This window comes from Amphiura filiformis, chromosome 3 (genome assembly GCF_039555335.1).
Source record: "Amphiura filiformis chromosome 3, Afil_fr2py, whole genome shotgun sequence".
Classification (NCBI taxonomy): Eukaryota; Metazoa; Echinodermata; class Ophiuroidea; order Amphilepidida; family Amphiuridae; genus Amphiura; species Amphiura filiformis.
The window spans coordinates 25,299,342-25,320,758 of record NC_092630.1 but is presented as its reverse complement, the minus strand read 5'-3'; the positions used below and the strand labels follow the sequence as shown (position 1 = coordinate 25,320,758).

The following is a 21,417-nucleotide window of genomic DNA, read 5'->3' as shown; positions in this document are numbered from 1 at the left end:
ATGGGTTCAATACATGAGATCACAGGGCTCATTGAAATTGGTTTTATTTTTCCCTTGCATGATGTTCACTGGGAGGGGGAAATAGCGAAAACTTTCCTTTTGACCTATTATCTGTTATAATTAAATACCTGCAATACAAATGGAGATTAAAGTGACCAGTGGCTTCCTTGACTAATTTCCTATAAGATCAATGTATTTGCAGATGCAGAAATTAATTTTAGGCCCTGCAGCATAATTTAAGCAAAATAACCAAAACATTCACTTTTATTATTATGTAATATTGCATTCACTTTTTATTATTATATAATAATTTCAATCCCATGATTTCCTTGTCAAATTATAATAAACTTCACATGACACAAGCATTACCTAACAGTATGACATGTCACAATGCTCTATAACATACTGATTTTTTTGGAATATTATTATTTAAAAAAAAAACGTTTTAAAAACGGTGTCATAATTGCTGAGCTTTGATAAGATATTTATATGCTGCTACATATGGACAAAATTTCTAATAATCAGCAGAAATGGGCTTTTTCGTTAAGGTGACGCAACTCTTATAAATATCACCATGGTAACGGACGGCCTCAGGCCTTGGAAATCCGGCAGCTTGATTAGCAAACTTCTTAATTAGACAGATTTCCGTTGGATCATCGCTCGCCTATTGCCAGAAGTCAATATACTGCTACAGAATTACACTGTTGTTGCAGGGTACCTGGACATAGGACATACTTCTAATGACAGATTCAATCGAGAAAATATTCAGAGTTTGAAAAAGGAGTGGAAGGACCTTTTAATTTTACTCAACACCAAAAACGTTTGGGGGCCGATTTTGAAAAAATTGATTTTTTTCTGGGACTTTTTGGGTCAAAAAAGGGGACTTTTTGGGCAGGGGGAAGGCCGCCTAGCCCCCTGGTTACGGACCTGGACATTTTATTTTTACTCAATACGAAAGATGTTTGATAAATTACATTTGATAGATATATAGAAAACAGTTTTATGTCGAAAGGCGAGAATAATTGAACATATCTTGTTCAAATATCGCCACAATAAGTCATACGTTACCATAAGATCATAAGAAAATTTGGTTGATGGGATGAAACAATTACTTATCTGAGGATATAAGTATGTAGTAAACTCAAATGTCATAGAGTTAGATTTACAATTTATCAAACACACAAAATATTTATATACCCGACTGTTCATATATGAATGTGATCATAGGGTATAATTAGTGGCAACTCTCAAAAGTAAACCGACAAAGTAACAAACTTAAGAAATTCGCCGGTTTTTTGGTTTTTTTTCATAAAACTAAAAACCAAAGCATTTGTGGATGATAAAAGGCTATTCATCTCCTGTTGTGACAAGAAACATCCACAATGAGCATGAGTAACATTAGCATGACTTATTAAAAAACCGACGAATATAAAGCATGATGAAAGTACACATACCTCAACATGAACGATCTTGCTACTTCGATGCACCTATTTGAAGTGATTGATTTCACAGTTACGCGCAATTGAAATATAAATGTTTCTTTATCTCTTATTTACTTTGTTGACAAAGTTGTATGGATTTACATTTCTGATTCACAAGGATAATGACTGTAATTAAAAGATATAAATGTTTTACTGTCCATAAATAGAAAGAAAGACCATATTAGGACTTATTCTCTGACGTCAGAAGATAGACGCGATATATGCAGATGTTATTGAGATAAGTTTAGATTTCGGTCCCTTGTATTAAACAGATGTTTGAATAGATGTCTGTTATTGTTTTTATTCATGTACAAGTGCAAATACGTAAAACACTACTCACAGAAACATAATTCCCCCACACACCCACCCCGACATACCCACCTAAATACCGAGTTCCACATTCAAACAAAGGGCCTCATCATACTTTACAACCAGATACAACAATCGCACACACACAATTCCGATTTCGATATTGTGTTTGATCGGTTGGATGCATGGGGTGGGGTTGGACTGGGGGTTATGGAGACAAGTACCACACATTCGCTAACCTACAACAAGTTTACCACACTATGTAGCTTTCAATTCCAAAACATGATGACAAATGAATTATTTAATATAAAAACCAAATTTACTTTTATATAAACTGAGTGATGAAAATGGTTGAGTTTGGCAGCGTCTTATCGATCATCGCATCAACAACTCAAGATTGTCCCACTACCTGCCGTATCTCCTAGCTGCATGTCGATTCTTTACTTCCTTAAGCAGTAGACTCGGACACCATCATGAGACCATGCATAAAGGAAGTGGTGGTGTGCACATGATACGATGATTCTATCGTCAATTCGTCATGATCATGACAAGCTATAATGACATAATATTAGATTCTTAAAAATTGCTTGACCATTGAAAACATATTGATTGAGAATTTTAAAGTTTATTGTGTCGTTCCCTGTGGTATTGTATAATTTTTTATACTGTTTAGGATCTGACTTAACTCTAGCCTTGTATTCAAATCTAAAATCTAAAACCCTCAGAGACTTGTGTACAAATTGGGCCATTTGGTACAAATAAATATCTCAAAAAGTAACTACCCCCCTTTAAAATGGCCATTATTCAAAAAGGGACTATTGTATTACAAATTGGTAAAATGCGTTGGAAGCAGAATTTATTGCTGCGCATTTTGACACCTCATTTGATATGATAGCCCAGAAAATTTAATGTAGTGAGATACAGATTTGAAAGTTGCACTTACATGCAATACAAAAACACTCATATCATTACACAGATTTACTTCCATCATACTGAATACAAAATCAATACAATTTACTCCAACTTTCAAATCTTGTGTTACATTGATTTAAATGTACGCTGTGACATCAATATTTAGTCAACTGCTACAAATGAGGTGTCAAAATGTGCAGAAATAAATTCTGCTTCCAAAGCATTTTACAGATTTGTAATGCAATAGCCTGTTTTTGAATAATGGCCATTATTTAAGGGTGTTAGTTACTTTTTTGAGATGTTTATAACATCACCATGTACAATGTCAGCAAGAATTGGCATGACCTGATATCTTTTCGGCTTAGCTGTCGATTGTCAACAAAACAATTACTACATGTTACCTGCAAACCATCCCGGATACAAGACCACAATAACAAAGCTGTCTTGGCGTATAATTATCTATGAGCCTTCAACTTACGATAACAGCAGCTGTAGTAGCTTATCACACCACATACAGGATTCAAATAAGGCAACCCATGCTTTTTAAAATACCAGTTAAACATGCCTTGCTTCGGAGCAACACATGTTAAATCAATGCTTTTTTTTTTACCTGCTCAAAGCCACCAAGTAACAGTGAACGGCGCAGAGTTCTACAAAACTTCCACAAATCTACGATACAGTTCTAACGTCACATGTTAGTTGTTGCAGAAGGTCAATAACAGTCACGCTGAGATGTTGTTACAACTTAATTTCTACGGTCTCTGCACTATTAAAGGTATCTACTACTCAAGGTCTGCTCGCATTCAATATCCAACGACCTTCTGTCCCTATACCTGGCAAAAGACCAAGTGATGCCTCATCAACATTCAAGTAGCCCATAAGTATGATTTGGCGAGTCCTTGGGTGGCAATGTAAGAAGGAAGTGTGATAGGCATGTGTCCAAGTGACAGGTAGATAGATTCAACGCGTTCCCACACTGCACAACATAAATATCGTGCAACAACTAAAATCACATTTCATCACCTATTTCCATAAAACTGGCCATTGCAATGCATTCTGGTATAACATTCACTCTTCGTCCGTAACCGAGAAAATACAGGGATTTGCTCTCGTTTACGAGAATACTGTAAAGAAAACTGAGAATGATTTGAGAAGCTACATATTTCCGTCCAACAAATTAATGTAATTGATATTGAGGACACATATGCATGACAAGTGGCAGACGATGGAATGGTGACATACAAGTCACTCACAACTTCTTGAGCTTCTTCTTAGCACTTCTTCACCGAAGAATATGTGCCATATCAGAGTGGTTTGATAATAGATCGTAGAGTAATGGAACAAAATTGAAAGACCATTAACTTTGATTATCAATTGCACTCAGTCTTAGATTCCAATGACCTTCAACTTCAATTATGTTAAGATCTACTAAAGCAAAAGCTTTTCGGACTAATTCAAAACTAAATTGTCCCAACTTCCCCAAGACCAGGCTCCCGTTTTGGCCAGACAATATGTGTAACTTTGACATTGATGAGAAATCTGAACATTCTGAAAGCCGATTGTACAAGATCTCGTGTATTTACTACAAAAGAGATGACGAAATGAAATCACAGGCATTACAAAAACATTATGCAGATGTGGTTACCGAAGAAAGCACCAGGAATCTAGAATATTCAGATTTTGTATTTATTGTACATCAGATTGTGCCAAATCATACTCCTTCCAGATGTTTTAAGAGGGAATTCAGTAAGTAGGCAAAACAAACCGCAACATCTTCTTGAAGCCCTTGATTGCAAATGTTACATTTTTGGAGCAACGCCAGGAATTGCAGAAAGAAGTAACTGCATGGCAAACTTCGTATTATTGAATACCCGGATACAACCTTGAATTTTCCTGGCAAAGAAGCTGTATGGTTAATCAACAGATCAAATCAAAACCCACAAATGCTTACTATCGGAATGTTCAAACAGGTATGAAATAAGAAAGATAAAACCAAGGTCATATAATGTTTCTTGTTTACAGGAGACTGGTTCGATACATAGCTAATGCAGAAGATACCGTGCCTATAGCGCACGCGCTCACTTGAAAAGTCCAAGTATCAGAAACGGAGTTAAGGAAAAAATGATATATTCTGCATAATATCATGCCTCCTGAAAGGTTCTGCAATTTGCGTACAACTAAAAAGAAAGAATTGGTTTGTATGGTTTGAGCACATTTCTCGGATCGGTTCTGTCTAATGTTTTATTTAAAGAACACTTAAAGAATAAGAACACTTAAAGAATAAGAACACTTAAAGAATAAGAACACTTAAAGAATAAAATAATATGGAACAGCAAATATCGCTTCTAAAACATTTTTCTAATAGTACTCTATTGCTTGGAATATACACTTCTGCAGGTCATGCAAATAGAAAACATATTGATGTGTCATGCTATAAAAAAAATCTTCGTTGACATTCTGGAACATTAATGCAGAGTATTATGATTTCCATTCGCTGCCGATCAGATAGGGATACATCCAACATTCATAGTAAGATTTCAAGAATGATTAAAAACTTACGATGATCACTGACATTTCGGTATGCAGAAAACCCCTTCCTCAGCATTTATATATCCAAAGACCATGCATCACTGAACTTACCTGTCTTTTCTTGGCTTCATGCCTCTCCCTGTCCTGATGATCAATCTTTCCCAAAGTTCTTGACAACATCTCGCTGAACACTTCTATATGTCCCAGAAACTCTGAAGCAAGTTGTGATTGCTGCCAGGCTCTCGCGCGGATCAATTTATACGCTTGTCGCGCCTTTTGCCCTCTATAAACTCTTTGACACGTGACTATCTGTTTCAGTAAATAGTCCAATCGTGTGTCGAGTTTCTCCGTGTGCCAGTACTTCAAAAAGACCTGTGAGTAAGTGAAGTGAATGAAATTAATTGGCTGGAAGTTGAGTCACACATCGTCAATTTACGTATAGGGACCTCAAATATAGTAACGGGAACTCCCCGTAGCTATAATGTTATACCCGATACACGGTGCACAGCTGTTTTTATTCTAAAAATAAAGTTCATTTTGTATTTTATTCTAAAAGTGCAACGTCAAGTATTATTAAAAGCTTTTTAAGCTTACTTAAAGATACTTAAGATACTTAAAATCCCAGCAAACACAAAAATGTTTTTTTAAATGTTACAAGCAGTTAGAAACGGGTTTGGTTTTGGTCAAAGCTTTTAATATGGTGGTATATAAAGGTCATGAAAAGGTTAGAAGATTTTTTACTTCAACACTAATGTTAGTTGTGATGAAGTTAAAAAATCTTCTAATCTAGTATTTACCACTACATAAGAATAGCCAATTATTCATGTCATGAAAAGGGGTTTTAAACGTTTTTAATCAAAAACACAGCATTTTACATGTTGTCAAAATATTAATATTGTAAAATATATTTCGTGATGCTGGAAATATCAGGTTAAACACATCAGATAAACGACAAAAGAAATCCTTCTTATTATAACTTAATTCTGTATGTCTGAGGTATGAAAATGACAGTTCAAAATTTGAACTGTTCAAATTGAAATCAAAATCCTTACATATATATAAATACAATGTAAATCCTTTTTTGAGATCAGCATTTTTGTGAAAGTGCCATAATGCATGCATGTACATTATCAGAACTGATAAACGCGAACTCTGCGTTATATTAATAAAATAATAGGCACTCTATGTTATATATGGTCTGACCTTTCAAAAATAATGCGAAATGTCCGAACTTTAATCTCATTGCCGCTATTTTCCAGATTTGTAGCCTATATACTAAAGTAATGTTAGGGAGTTTTTAGGTCTATAATGATTGTATCCAATAATTAAACGGTGATATTTGTTGCAGGTGGAATTTTGTTCTAGGCTGATAGTTCGTATACAGACTCTTTTCATATAACAATAACTGAGATATTATGACTCTATTGGGGGTGCTGCAAATATAGCAATATTTTTTTTTGCTTCTGATGAAAATTGGTGTTCAATTGACTGTAGTACCATTTTACCATATTCAATGGTTTACTAGAATTTACCTTTTGCTATTTAGAATGAAACAATCTGAAGCGTCATCCTGAGGCGACATAAAAACAGCTTGATATAAAAACCAACAATTGAATTCATTTAATGTGTAAGCAATAGAAAGTATTCGATTGTTTGTTATTATATCAGGATGTTTTTATGTCACCTCGGGATGACACCTGCGGTTGTTTCATTCTCCATAACAAAAGGTAAATACTAGTAAACCACCGAATGTGGTAAAATGGTGTTACAATCAATTGAATATCAATTCCCGGCATAAAAAACTTGAACATATTCCAAAATTGTGTTGGTGTTACTATGGCTATGATTGATGCATCAAAGTGTGTCATAATCTAAAGACAGCTTTCAAGCGGGGGTGGCAAAAACTGGCAAGTAACAGTTTCTTTTAGTACTTTGATAGATGATAGTACACCTTTTTGCCAACTGTTTCCTTTGAACTTTTAAAATCCTAAAAATGGATGAAACACTAAGAATTTGTCACAGAACGGATAGATATGTATACCAAAAGAGCTGCGCTTGAAGAAAAATGTTTTAGACTGGTACTTATGGACACGAAGGCGTCAACGTTTTGGTGTACGTCAGATGAGTTGCTATATCAGTATCTATAGTTTCAATTTATTTGTGGTGTGTCAGCATAGTTTGAATATCCCTATCTTCAGGTTACATACGCTACACGTGTTTGGTATGATTCATACTATAGACCCAACAGTATTGTTATTGTATAATGTTATATAGCTCATAGCTGGTGATGAGTTTTCAATATAAAAACGCTCGTTCCCTGGTCCTTCCACATGGAAATTGCGATAGTTAAAAAGTTTAATGTAAAAAAATGTATGTTTTGCAGATTTAATTTGCGGTGGCACAATAACTGGAATCATTAATATTTGGGGGTAAGTCAAAAAGGGTTTGAGAATTCCCACGTTTCCTGGTATAATCGAGTGTTATTTTTTTTATCGAGTTTCGAGTATCGAGTATTTTACTTCGCCGCTGAAGGCGGTTTAGTTGTTTTTTGCTTGGTATTGGCCAGGCCTGATATTTTTTATGTGCATCATTATTGTATATACAGGTAGATGAGGAAGGTTGTTTTTTAGTCATAGTAGAGAGTTTTTTAAGTCACAGAGGGAAAGTTTTTTTTTTTTTTTTTTTTTTTTTTGGCTCACGGTAGTAGGGCAAATTTTTGTTTTCAAAAACTTTCAGTCACCCCCCCCCCCCTCCACCTGGAAGTCAAATGGTGCGTCCCTTAAAATTATAATTATGTTTGCGGCTTCTTGGGATAGAAAATATTGGAATTTGATTTCCATCGTGAATGGTGTGAAAACGGAGAGAAAAAGAGCAAAAGAACGATACAAAAGAAATGAAAGAAAACAACAACAACAACAACAATGTCAACAGACTAACCTGTCAAACAATAATCAACAAGTTGGTCTATTAATATAACAATAACAACATAAGAATAGATATCACGCCTTCTACATAGTGGGTGCTGCAATAACAGTATTTGGAATTCAGCCTAATGTCGCGTAATTAATTACTGTGATTTAAATTAATTAGATTGCAAAGAAAACGGAAGGAAGTAAACTGCGAATTGATAGTGTTTGACAGTTTGGTAGCAATTGTATTCGTTGTCATGGCTGTAAATATGACACATTAGTATAAACAGATCATAATTCTAATTTTGCATGACCATATACATTCATAGATTACTACGGAAATGTATACGTATTGGTCTCACCCACCCACAGACGAGTAAGTCATTTATTTTAAAAATATCCTTCCAAAGGCAATTTGAGGGCAAGTGAAATGAAGTATGACAGTATGACAGATTTTTTTGTGGTTCTAATGCCTGGATTTTGATGATGTAGGTTTTAATATGAAAATACAAGTGTTTATTTGGTTTTAATTCAGGAATCAAATGACGTGTAGACGTTAATATATAATATTCTATAGATTTAATAATGCATATATCCTCAACGTTGACAACATACCGTAAAACCTCGTCTACAAGCATATATAGTATTTTTGATGAAAGCTATTACGATATATGCGTAAATATGCCAATACAATAAATTGGTCTTACAACAATACCTGATTTATATCGATTGTATATGCTGGGATCTGTAGTTCATTTGCTCAAACTCCATAATGGCCCTGAATTAATTCAGCTTTCATCATAAGCACTCTATATGCTTGTAGACGAGGTTTTACGGTATATCCTTTTATGTTATTCAAATGAAATTAGATAACAAAGGTATTGCATTTTCAGTTGTTTTATACAAGTGTAAAAATTTTGATCTTTACGCTGTCGAGTGGCGACTGCCGAGAGCCAAATACTAAGTACTACTTAGTAAGTAGGCCTACTTGTCTTGGAAAAAAATACCTCTTGACCTAACTATGGCTTACACGTAAACTATAGAAAACAATATTCGACCTAATTTTTCTACAACTTAAATGCGGACAATTACTAATCACTTTTTGTAAAAACCTAAAGGCAATTTAAAATCATAATCAAAACAACCTTAACCATCTGGTCTTGCGGTTGCATAATTTATAATAATATTTGATATTTTTAGTAAATATCTTTAAAAAATCTCCAAAGTTCATTACAAAGGTACGAAGAGGTCAAGAATCCGTTAAGACAAATGACGTCAACTCCAACAGGTGTCCAGAATCTGAACTAATTCTACACAGCTTTCACTAATAGTGATTGTCTTAAGTCATAATCCGACTTGTCTTGTGTAATCTATTTTGGGAAATGAAGCGGAGTTCCTGAAAACTGACAGGTTGTTAGTATACAATACAAAACATTTCGCTGTATTTGTGAGCATTTAATAGCACCCGCATTAGCATTTGTAAACAAACTAAGCGGAATTGATAGGCAATTATGGAACATGGAATATGAAAAAAGAAAATCTGAAAATGTAACTGCAGGATATTTTAGTGATTTACCAATTGTGACCATCCACCACAAACCGGCAAATTGTATTCTGAGGTAGAGTGCAAAATGTGCATAAAAGTTATATTCATATGTACTCATGCTGATGCTACATGTATCTCATTTTGCTAGTGCCAGTCAAACACCTTTTAAACCAATCATTAATCCTATTGTTGAAGAAGTTAATAAGCTTCTACCTATGTTTAGAATTCTTAAATAGCGCTAGTCTTTGTTTGCATTGGCTAAATCCTGTTCAAGTGATGGGATACAAAGCATTATATTTTGTTTAGGTATGTATTAACAATGAGAGGACATTCCTGGACCTCGTTGACTTAGGGATGCTTTGAAGTGACCGCCAATTATGACCGTTTGATATTTATTAACAGCAATGTGGAAAAAGAAACATATGTAGCACCTAAATAAGTTTAGAAAAGTAAATACGGATCTCCGTCAATATATATACGACATTTTCTGACAGTCCGGAGATTATTGCCACAAACTTTCAGTCAACAATATGGTCTGCTCTTAGATACCAAGACTTGACTGCACCTGTTTTGGGTATTATATAGTTTAAATTTTAACGCTGATATTGACGACTACGAATTTTTGAATGCATCAAGCACCTGGGGACAATTAGCAATTTAATACAATCAGGTACAACAAGCTTCCGCCAGCAAGTAAATCTTGTCAAAAGCTTCAGAAACTGGAAAATCATCGTGACAAGTTTTCCTAAGCAACAAAAGAACTCATGGATCTGCAGTGTTATCACCCTGGATAAGGACGTCAACGAAGTATATGATTGACCAATCATGGTAAATTTGTCCCTAAGGATATAGACTAAAAGTAGAAATTTCTTATCCATGGAATGAAACTTACGTGCATCCTGTGTTTGAAATTTAAATCCTAAGTATTTTCTTGTTCGAAAAAAAGATTCATTGATAAGGATGTAAACTATTTACGTATAAGACCTTAATGTTGATTTTGCATTCAATTATAGGGGCGAGTTAACCAGTGCATTGTTAAGCTAATTGTTTTACGATTCTTATTATCTAATGCCTTGCAATACATGTCGTATCCTTTTACACGATCACCTCATATTCCCGCATAAGCAAGCAAACCGCAGGAAAAGGATGAAAGAGCTACGAAAGGAGAAAAAGATGGGGGAGGAGGAGAACAATCCGAAGAGAAAAAGGAGGTGGAGAAGAAAAGAGAGCAGAACAAAACGAAGAACAGAAAAGGATGGAAGAAAGGAAGGAAAAACAAGAAGAACACGACACAGAAAAGAGGAGGAATATAAGAAACCAAAATAAGCATTGGCTTACACGTTTCATAAACTATATGGCTAAGCAACCAGAATGTTTTCAAGTAAAAATGGGCGCTGCTGCTCGGGGAGTGCATGATTTCGGAAATAATGAAAACTTTTTCATATCTTGTTATTGGACAGAAAAATATTAATATGTAAGGAAGAAAAAGTATCATGATTAAAAAAGCCGTGCACTAGTATTACCTTAGTCTTTCCAAGTTGAAAGTCAGTGAGCTCACATGCCTGTAAAATCAGCTTACAATGCGAAGCGTTGACTTTGACTCTTTCTGTCATCGGGAAACAGATGAACTTGTACCTGTATGTAATGAATACATTTGTGGTTAGGTTCCAATAGCTGATTTCCGATGGATGTAGATGAATGTGGTTAATATTTTTTTTTTCAAAGTTTGGCTTATAACGAAAGGCTGTACCAAAGAGAAGAAAGTTCTAGAAGGGCACCTGACCACCCTTGTTTTTTGTTTTTAATATCAAGATAGACCCTACTGCAGACGTCGGTATATAGGCACATATAATTATGCACATACACTCGGGAACAACCATGCATGTACTCTCCAAAAAGTATACTTTACATAAAAAGGGTTCTTTAAATTGACAGGACCAAAAAAAGGTATACATCCATTGCAAAGAAGGTCTTTTACGGCCTGCGCAGATGAAGTTTCTTTCATGTTCGTTCTTTTTTCAGAACCTTAAAGTAACACGCAGGCCAGGCCTGCAGACCAGCAGACCAAGTACACCTCTAAACATTTCCTTTTAGCATGTTGTGGAAACGGTTCGTATGGCAAAAATTGTTTTTTAAAGAAGGAAACGATAAAACGATTGCCCTTGGAATGGAATACATAAGTATTTACATGTTTTACTTGTGTAATGCCAAAGGTCCATATTTCACACAGTCCTCCTATGCACACATTTATGTAAAGGATTTGAGGAAACACGAAACCATCTTGATATTATGATGTTTGTAGGCCTATACGTTCTGCATAGTTAGATAGCGTGAAAAGATGAAGCTCAAGCCAGCCAATTGTAAGTATTCTATTGAGGTCGTGTGTCTTGAGCTCGCCACCAAAAAAAGGTGGCGACGTTACATTTTGCCAAAGTCGACTCAAAACAAATGATGATATCTCTGTCAAACAAGAAGTTATTGTCATGCTTGTGGTATCATTTTATTGCTAAATAAAATGCACTTTCAATCCTGTAAAAAGAAATACTTGAACTTTTTTAATACTAACACTGTGCTTCATAGAATTCAGAATGGGCAGGGTGGCGGTGGTGGGGGATGTGGTGGTGGGGGATGTGGTACACACAAACTAAATGGGATTGGTATTTTAGTGCGCAATCTGCTTCTGTAAAGGCTGTAAATTGGATTTGGACTCTATTTTGCATCTAAAAGACTCATGACCTTACAGCTAAACAATTCTACTAATTGTTTTTAATCATTTATGATTGGTTTAGTCTAGAAAATACAAACTTTTCCATACAAAACTACCCGTTGTCATATTAAACACTGTAGTAAGTAATGCAGAGGTCTTCAAAATCTAAAAGTTACTGTAAAATTTTAATTACTTATCCTATCATAGTCAAAGTATAGATTTTCTAAAGGGAAATTTGACGAGGAATCTAAATATGGACATTTTTTTTTTTTTTTCTGTTAGGGGGAAAATGTTTAGGTTCAAAATATGTTGCATTGTAAAAAAATCTAACATACTTTGGGACACCCTATATTCCGAGATTACCAAACAGCTGTGATTTCGGTTTCTTCCAAAGTCTGTTGGCTCTCCATATCCTATAACCAAATGAATGTTCTTTACTTCCAGTTTATTACTTTAAGTTGGTAATAAGCAATGCATTGAGTGACCCATTTTTATCAAAATCTTTTTTATTCCACCCTGTATAACTTGCAGGACACCCTGTATAATGAGTTGAAATGTATATATTTGAATTGATTATGCCTTCAGCTTTCCAAAAATGTATACTTTTGCTAGTTTAGGGTTGATGATTGTCGAGAAAATCTAATTAGAAACCCGGTTTGTGTAAAAATTCATAATATTTGTCATGTAACGCTAAGGGTGGCGAGTTCAGGACACACGGCCTTGAACATTCTACAATAATTACAATGTAATGTTAAGTTTAATGTTATTTCTATGACACAGTAAACATTAATGTGCTTGAAAATCAAGAAGAGATATTCCAGGGGAAAAGTTTAAATAAAATGTTATCTTGAACTTGATATGAACTCAATATAAGATTCACCAGGTTAGCAAACTTTAACACCCCTGTGCATGATACACCTTTATCGGACCTTGATGGAGATAGTATTTTTAACAACATCAAGATCATGTCCCTTTTATCAAACGTTCAACTCAATACCATGGATCAGACCCGGGGTCCAGATCGATTAGCCCTAGAAAAAGTTCAAATAAAATTGATTTTGAACTTGATATGAACCTCATATAAAATTATACAGGTAACTATTATGTTATGCATTCACAACTTTGACGCCCCTGTGTGCGATGAATAAGCGAAGAATCTGGATTCAGATATCTGAGCCAGATATAGGGTCTGTAATCTGGGTCTATCACGTCCAGGGGCATGGATCAGCCAACGTCAGGGGTCGCCAAAGCAACGTCGCTCATGACGTCAGATGGTAATGCTAAGAGGAAAATGTTAACACTTAGGGAGTCTTTGAATGACTGACTTTGAGGCCACGTGGACCAGCATGTTCATATTTGGGGTTTTTTAAACAGCTTTTTACTATAGATAGATTCGAGAACATAAAAATAAATTATTACAGGTAATTAATTACTCGAATTGATTCCTGACAGTTCAATAATAGAAATGTGGTAAAGCACGCTAAACTTTGTGTGTTGATTAAGAAAGCCTTCGTCGATGTCGGACATGAAATAATAAACTCCAATTTCTTATTTTTGACTCAAAAGCTAAGAGTATTATTGTTCAGTTGATGTTTAGGAGTGGCCTTTTCCTTGGCCTTTTTCTTCATTTCTATTTCTTTCTCTTCATTTCATATACAGGCCAGCATGATGAGCTTTAAAGCTTGGCTTGGGCATTTTTGCTTGAGCCTGGTCCCATCAGGACCGAAGCGTGTGTCCGCAAAGACAGACTGGTTAACAAAGATAGTTGTATAATAATCAAATAACAAAAAGTTAAATTTATAATAATTTCCGGCTAGACTATTCCAAGTTTTAATAGATCTTTACATTCATTTCTTGAGATAATCAACTCATTTGCATACGATACCTCTGTAAGAAGTCTGCATATATGAGCCTTGTGGGAAATCCTTGACGTCGAATTCTAATAGTCTCTAACACACCCGTGTATTTCAATTGTCTCTGTACAATGGGACCTTCGAAATCTCCGTGTCTGCTAAGGTTGTTTGGTTTGACACAACGAATAAATTGTGGTTCCGCTCCGAGCATCTTCTCCATCAGGTCAGTCAACGATGCCTTGTTAAAAAGATATTGTTAATCAACAAAGTGACAGTATATGCATGTGGACTTAATTTAACTATTTCACATCGAAATTAATTAATTAAATCACCTATTCTGGTATACTAAGTATACTCTCTAAATGTAAAAGAGTGAAAAACTCACTCCCCAAAAGAGTGATTCACTTTATAAGACCACTCAAAAAAGAGTGAAATGTGTTTTTTAACTTTAAAACCACTCTAAAAAGAGTGAATTTTAACTTTAAGTTCAAGTGAAGTACAATTTAACTCCTGAACGAGTTGAAATTTTCACTCTTTTTTGAGTGGTTTGATAGTTAAAAAAACACATTTCACTCTTTTTTTAGTGGTTTTATAAATGAATCACTCTTTTGGGGAGTGAGTTTTTCACTCTTTTACATTTAGAGAGTACTAATTTAAGTTTGGCAACTGAAATTAATGTAAAATTAAGCAAAGCAATCACACAAAAATATTAATATTTCGGCCTTAATTCCTTTTCAAACGTGGTGTGCCCGAAATATTGATTTATTTTGGGAAATACCCGTATGCCACCAGGTATATACAGTGGGCGTATGTGCAAAAGTTACAAAGTTTGTTGTATAGGCGTACTTTGTTTCGAAGAGATTAAGCCAAATAAAAGTATTAGAGCCATCTAGAATACTTTGATTAGATTAATATGTAAGTTGACAGCACGAGTAAAAGCATATTTGGTGCGGTAAATAATTACATAGCCTAAATACATTGTGAGAAGGAAAAAAGTATAGAAAGAAACTAAACTAAAATCCTTCCCAGACTAAGTAGAATAATGACACTGCTGAAACTGTTAAAATAGAATATTTCACCGGCGGCAAATTCTTACTGACTTTCATCATCCAGGGGCCATTTTAAAAGAAAACGGGAGGTGCTATAGCAATAGACCCGTGGCTAAATGGTGAGATCTTACAGGTTTATCAGTGAATATCTTTGCTAACTTTATTAATAGTTCCTGTTTACGTTTCAAAGGAGTAAGTAAGTGCTGATATTAAAGCGTGTGTGTGGGGGTGTGTTGGTGAGGGGGGAGGTGCCTGATGGAGGTGTGCTTGGGGTGGATGTAGCATGTTTTGTTTTGTGTGTTTAGGTGTGTACAGGCCCGCCCCGTAGCCAACTCCCCCTAAAAACAATCTACCTCACCGCGATAATTTGGCTTTAAAATAGCATATAAAACCCACATTTGGTAAAAAGGGTGTACCCGATGGCTTAACATTTTTGAGGCTTAATGTTGACAACATTTCCAAGGAGATGTTAATAGAGCCCCGAACTGCTCCAAGTTACTCCACCCCTAAAATTATTCCGGGCTAAACGGACCCCAGGCTTAAAAAATAATAGGTGCCAACACCTGGGTCGGTCGGTCGATTTTTTTTTAAATTTCTGCAAAATACAACATGATGCGTAATGCCGCAACTGTTTATTACGTCTTAGTGGTGTTATTTTTCATTCAATGCCTTAGATACTCAGATTTTGCAGAAATTTGTTGTGATTACTAATATCTTTTCAAAATAAAATAGAGCATGTTTTAACATAGTTACAAGGTTTATATGAAACACAAACACAGAAATCGAGTCAGAATTTGTATATACGCATAAATAAAACAAATATTTTAAAATTATAAACCAAGATGTCAAAATCTGACATTAAAAAAAGAAAAAGAAAAAAAAAAAAAGGGCGATCCTGTTTCATTTTTCACATTTTTGAGTCGGTCGATAACGGCAAGTCAACTTATTTTTTTTAAGCCTTGCCCTTATATAGTTGTATGTAGAGATGACCAGGTGTGTATGCCATGCAAGCTTATACGTATTATATCCTTTAAAATAATACCTTTATAAGCGTAAGTATTCAGGAAGTGATTAATAAAGCAAGTCAGACATAGAAAAACATTAATTACAGCTGATGTGGATTATTTGTGTAAATTTGTGTACAAAATAACCAGAATAACTAAGCAACGTGAATAATTTTGAAATACTACACTGAAAAAAACAACGGATAACACTTAATAAACACTAAAACGCGTTTATATTTATATTCTACGCGTACAAGTATAGGAGGCGTTGCATACAATTAACACTATAATACGTTTATAAAAGGATTTATTGATGGATTAGTAACACTTTAAACATGTTTATATCTGTGATATAAACGTATCGGAGTGTTTATATTTTTATCACATGGTGTTAATCGTATGCAGCGCCTCCTATACTTTTACGTGTAAAATATAAAAATAAATGTGTTTTAGTGTTTATTAAGTGTTATCCAGTTGTTTTTTACAGTGTATTTATATATAACATACCGTGTATGGGCAACCTAAAATAATGATTCAATCTATTAAATATGTCTATTGAATTTTTTTGAAAGTGCTTCTTGCATTTTTAAATGCACTTGATATATATAGCTATGCCGTTTCAAAGAATTTTGAAGAATTTTGAAGAAAAAAAGAAGAAAAAATATATATATAGGCTAATTAAAAAATATCATTTGATAGAACACTCTTAGAAAAACGCTTCTAAGTAAACCCTAAAATGGTTCTTGAGCTGTCCTGTATGTGGAACCTTAAATGGTTCTACAAAGAACAGAAAAGGGTTCTGGAAAGGATAGAAAGAACCATTTTAGACCTGAAAAGGATTCTGGAAAGGGCAGAAATAACCATTTTGGGGTTCTTTAAATTTTCAAGAACCCTTTTCTTGAGGATTCTACGTAAATTGTTCTACAAAGAACAGAAAAGGGTTCTGGAAAGGTGAGAAAGAACCATTTTAGACCTGGAAAGGATTGTGGAAAGGGCCGAGAAAGAACCATTTTGGGGTTCTTTAAATTTTCAAGAGCCCTTTTCCTATACATACAGGACAGCCAAGAACCTTTTTTTTTTCTAAGAGTGAAGATTGTCCTGGATTAAATTATTTCCCAGGGATGACCGGGACTCACCTTGAAGGCATATCCTACTGTTGGTGCTTGTCGTCTCTTCCTGTTGTCCTTGATATGACCTCTGCCATCGTTAATCCTGACAAATTAACAGCAATTTACTGTGGTTAATAATCATGATACTGCCATTTATTTATATTTAGAATATTTGATCATAATTGTGATTACAAACATTAACATTAATAGCAGCAATATCAGTGTTGTATTCTGTGTTAAGTATTAGCCAACAAGTATAGTAGGCCTAAGCCTACACTCTATATTTCAAGGGAATAAAAATAAATCCTTACAGACAAATCAATTTGAGATTTAAAATTAATCCTAAAGATTTGAATTTTAAATCTGTAAGATTTAATTTTAAATCTAGGCCTAATACTTGAATGGTCCCTAATCACAATGTTTTATAATTTATAACCTGTGATGTTAAAAAACGACGAATTTTAGCTAGAGGTTTCGGCGGAAAAAAATGGAATGTTTTGGTGCGCAACATCAAAAACTCGACTTTTGTACAACAGAATTGAAAGTGGACTGGACTTTCATGAAGAGCATAAAAAATTGAGTTGGGCCACGCACGGTCCGCACCCTTACATTACGTTAATGGTAGTGGTTTAAGTTTCTTTAATATGGGGCCTATTACGAGGCCTGTTTTTTTTAATGGAAAATGTGTACATTTATTTTGAGTAAAATAACATTATATGGGGATGTTTGAGGACAGATTACTTACTGTTTTTGGATTCTTTTATTACCCTTAAAGGAGTATTTCGTGATCCTAGCATCCTCTTTTTATGACATTTTTCAGTAGATATCCACGAAAAAAGCTTAGTCCCAAAATTTCAGTTGATTCCGATTTTGCGTTTGCGAGTAATGCAAGATTATGTGTATTACACTGCTCCATAGACAATGTGTTGTAATTTCGTTCTGGTATACCAGAACGAAATTCAAATTTCACGATATCTTTGCTAAACGAAATAATCTGCAAGAATTTTTTTGTATATAAACATTAGGTAGCCAGAGGTTTCCAGTGATATAAAAATCTCAACTTTTTTTGAGAAAAGTGGGGGGATGATGCTGTGGATCACGAAATGCCCTTTTAATAGATTAACTTATAGTTTTGTCATACGTTATTTTAGGCGGATTAATTACTGGTATTGGACTTTCCCCCTTAGCATTCCTTGATAAACTGCATGACTTGTAAGGTTTTGGACGATTACTTACTGTTTTCGATGCTATATTGCTCACTTTCAATAGGGTAATGGAAATAAAATAAGCCGCCACCCCACCATTCCCCCGAAAAATGTTGGACCACGTAATTATTGCTCATGCACGTTTATAGCAGTAGCCTACCCAACATTGATTGGTGGGGAGAAGGAGTGTTGGCAGGTATTAAAGGGGTTTAGGATTGACACCAAGAAAGCGGCATAACAGCACGTTGAAAATAACGAAAATAAGGCCATAATATAAAAGTACGACTTTTCCATTGGAGCATGCATGTCCCAACAACTTTTACCGAGGATTGTAGATACACGGACCGTCTTGTAATACTTACTGTTTTCGGACTCTTTTACTAGCATTTCTAGATAAACTGATTGTCTTGTCATAGGTGATCTTGGGCGGTTTGCATAGTAGGATGTCCTTCTGGCTCATTGGCATACCATTTATGCTCCTGTAAATCAAATATATATAAAATGGAACGGTTTAGTATAGCAAAAACGGTATATTTGCATTAACGGTCATTGTGTTTTATAGCTCCGTGCTGCAGGTTTGAAAAAAAAAATGACCAAACTCATTTTAAAAGATCGTACATTTATGGCTTAAAGATATAGACAAAAGGAAATGGTGATAACAACAGAACTATAATCACCTCTTTGTTAGGAGAGCCCGTTAATTCGACAATTTAAGGTGGTACTACACCTCTTGATAAATTTGTGATTATTTTTGCATTTTTCTCACAAAATAATAACACACTGGTGATAACAGTTATGTATTATTATAGAGGCAAGGAATCCAGTTACTACACTGGAATTTCAGTGACTCAAGACAAGCGGTACGTTATTCATGATAAGAAAAGAGGTACCGCTGGAACGTACCTCATTTCTTAACATAATGAACCACTTCTTAATATCACTAAAATTTCAGTGAAGTAATTGGATTCCTTGCCCCTATAATATACATAACATTAGAATATATGAATACAAAAACCACCTAAGTCCATACTTTGGCCAAATTGAGTTAAGCATGGGAAATTGTTGCTATACATAGGCCTGTCATATGCATGAAAGAACAACTCAAATTCATTCTCTGTGTCTATTGGGCATGTGAAAAATAGCATGTATGAAAGAATCACCCAATTCCATGATTTGAGTCTTGTAACACATTGATTGAAATCCAGTATGTATAAAAGTCCACTTGTAACACATTCATTGCTAGAGAATGACTTTTGAACAAAAAATGGGTTTAATAAAGGAAAGTGTGTGGTTTATATTACATGGCAGAATGCTTATCAACATTATACATACCTGTGTGCTTTATTTTGTATTATCTTACTAGTGGTAATCTCATTCTAACATTGTTGTCTTTGTATATATGATTAAAAAAAGTCCAAAATTTAAAATGAACCCCACGAAGTCCCTGAAATGCTAATCGTCATACCTAATACAGGTTAATCCACTCATTTGCACGTAAAACTTACCATATTGACCAGGTAAATCTAACTGAAGGAATTAAAATGATACACGGGTTTTTCTCTCAAAATAACTTCGCATGGACTTAGGTGGCTTTTGTATTCATGTATTCATTTGTTACCGTACCAGTTTGTAGTTATTATCCACCTTAAGACGAGTGGGATGTCAGAAGCCATTTTTGTCAAGTTTTATATACCCTACACCATTCCTCTTGTATGTCAGCTTTATTTGTCTTACTCACGGTCTTTTATCTTCTTCTTCGTGTTTGAAGAGATAACTGACAAGTCCATTGTTACTTCTTTGCATACAGTCTGAGAGGTTTGGACTGAATGAATCTCGATTCTTTTCTAAGAACTTTGTGGCATCGTACCATATCTATGAAGTAACACACAACAAGTGAAAGTCAGTTTTATCAAGAGAGTCGTAGTTTAAATGTTTACCATTAGTTAGCTTGCAGTCAAGAAAGTATATGATTTTTTCTTGGACCATATGAAATATTCTTGTAACATTCTTCCAATGCAGCAAATATGACTTTGGTACGCATCGTGTACTTGAGAAGTTTTAAAATCTAGTTATTGACACAAATTGTGTACGTATCTAAAAATATTACACTTTCAATCTAAATAAGTCAGCACACATCGTTTTTCAGAAATGACAAGACCGGTAAATTGAAAAGAACAGTGTGTGTACATTCAATACTTTTGATATCATAAGAATTTTAGCTCAACACAGTCTAACTTCGGCCTCCAAAATGTTATATAGACATAGCTCAATTTGATATGGTTACTCTACTATCACTATGGACCACAATGGCCTCATCCCAATGGCGTAGTTCAATAACCTCAATTAAATAATCATAGTATAAAATTTGACATCGAGCTGTAGAGTATGAGTTATTGTACCTAAATTTTCAAAGGTCATTCAATGAATGTATACAAATGTATTGGGGTTAAAGAACTGTGCCCTGATAGATGAGCATGTTGTGGATCCTAGTATATAACACTTTTCTGAATTTTACAAAGCATAAAACTCACCGCTCCTGCGAAATGATTAATCCCAAATAGTGTCGTCTTGCCTTTCGATTTCTTTTCCATAAGGAAGTTGGGATTCTTGCCGTTGTTTGAGATCACTTTGTTGACAAAACTCAAATCGCTCGCCTTTGGGAATTTACTTTCTTCATCCAAGAGAGCAAATATTCCCACGGGTCTCTATAATTAAAATAGTTGTTACAATAAATTAATTAATATTTAAAACTTTCTATATCATCCGAGAGCATCATTAGGCCGAATGAATGGCGCTGAACTGTT

General features: G+C 34.7%; 1 protein-coding gene across 1 annotated transcript in view; it reads right to left on the bottom strand.

The window, feature by feature from the left end:
- Nucleotides 1-21,417, bottom strand: part of LOC140148269 (myosin-IIIb-like) — a 53,674-nt gene that overhangs the window by 8,924 nt on the left and 23,333 nt on the right. Inside the window, exons 12-18 of the mRNA XM_072170164.1 lie at nt 21,145-21,318; nt 20,352-20,485; nt 18,976-19,092; nt 17,436-17,511; nt 14,279-14,484; nt 11,210-11,321; nt 5,343-5,603 (exon numbers count right to left, since the gene is read on the bottom strand). Of these exons, the coding sequence (XP_072026265.1) occupies nt 5,343-5,603; nt 11,210-11,321; nt 14,279-14,484; nt 17,436-17,511; nt 18,976-19,092; nt 20,352-20,485; nt 21,145-21,318 (1,080 nt within the window). The remainder of the gene's footprint in view (nt 1-5,342; nt 5,604-11,209; nt 11,322-14,278; nt 14,485-17,435; nt 17,512-18,975; nt 19,093-20,351; nt 20,486-21,144; nt 21,319-21,417) is intronic.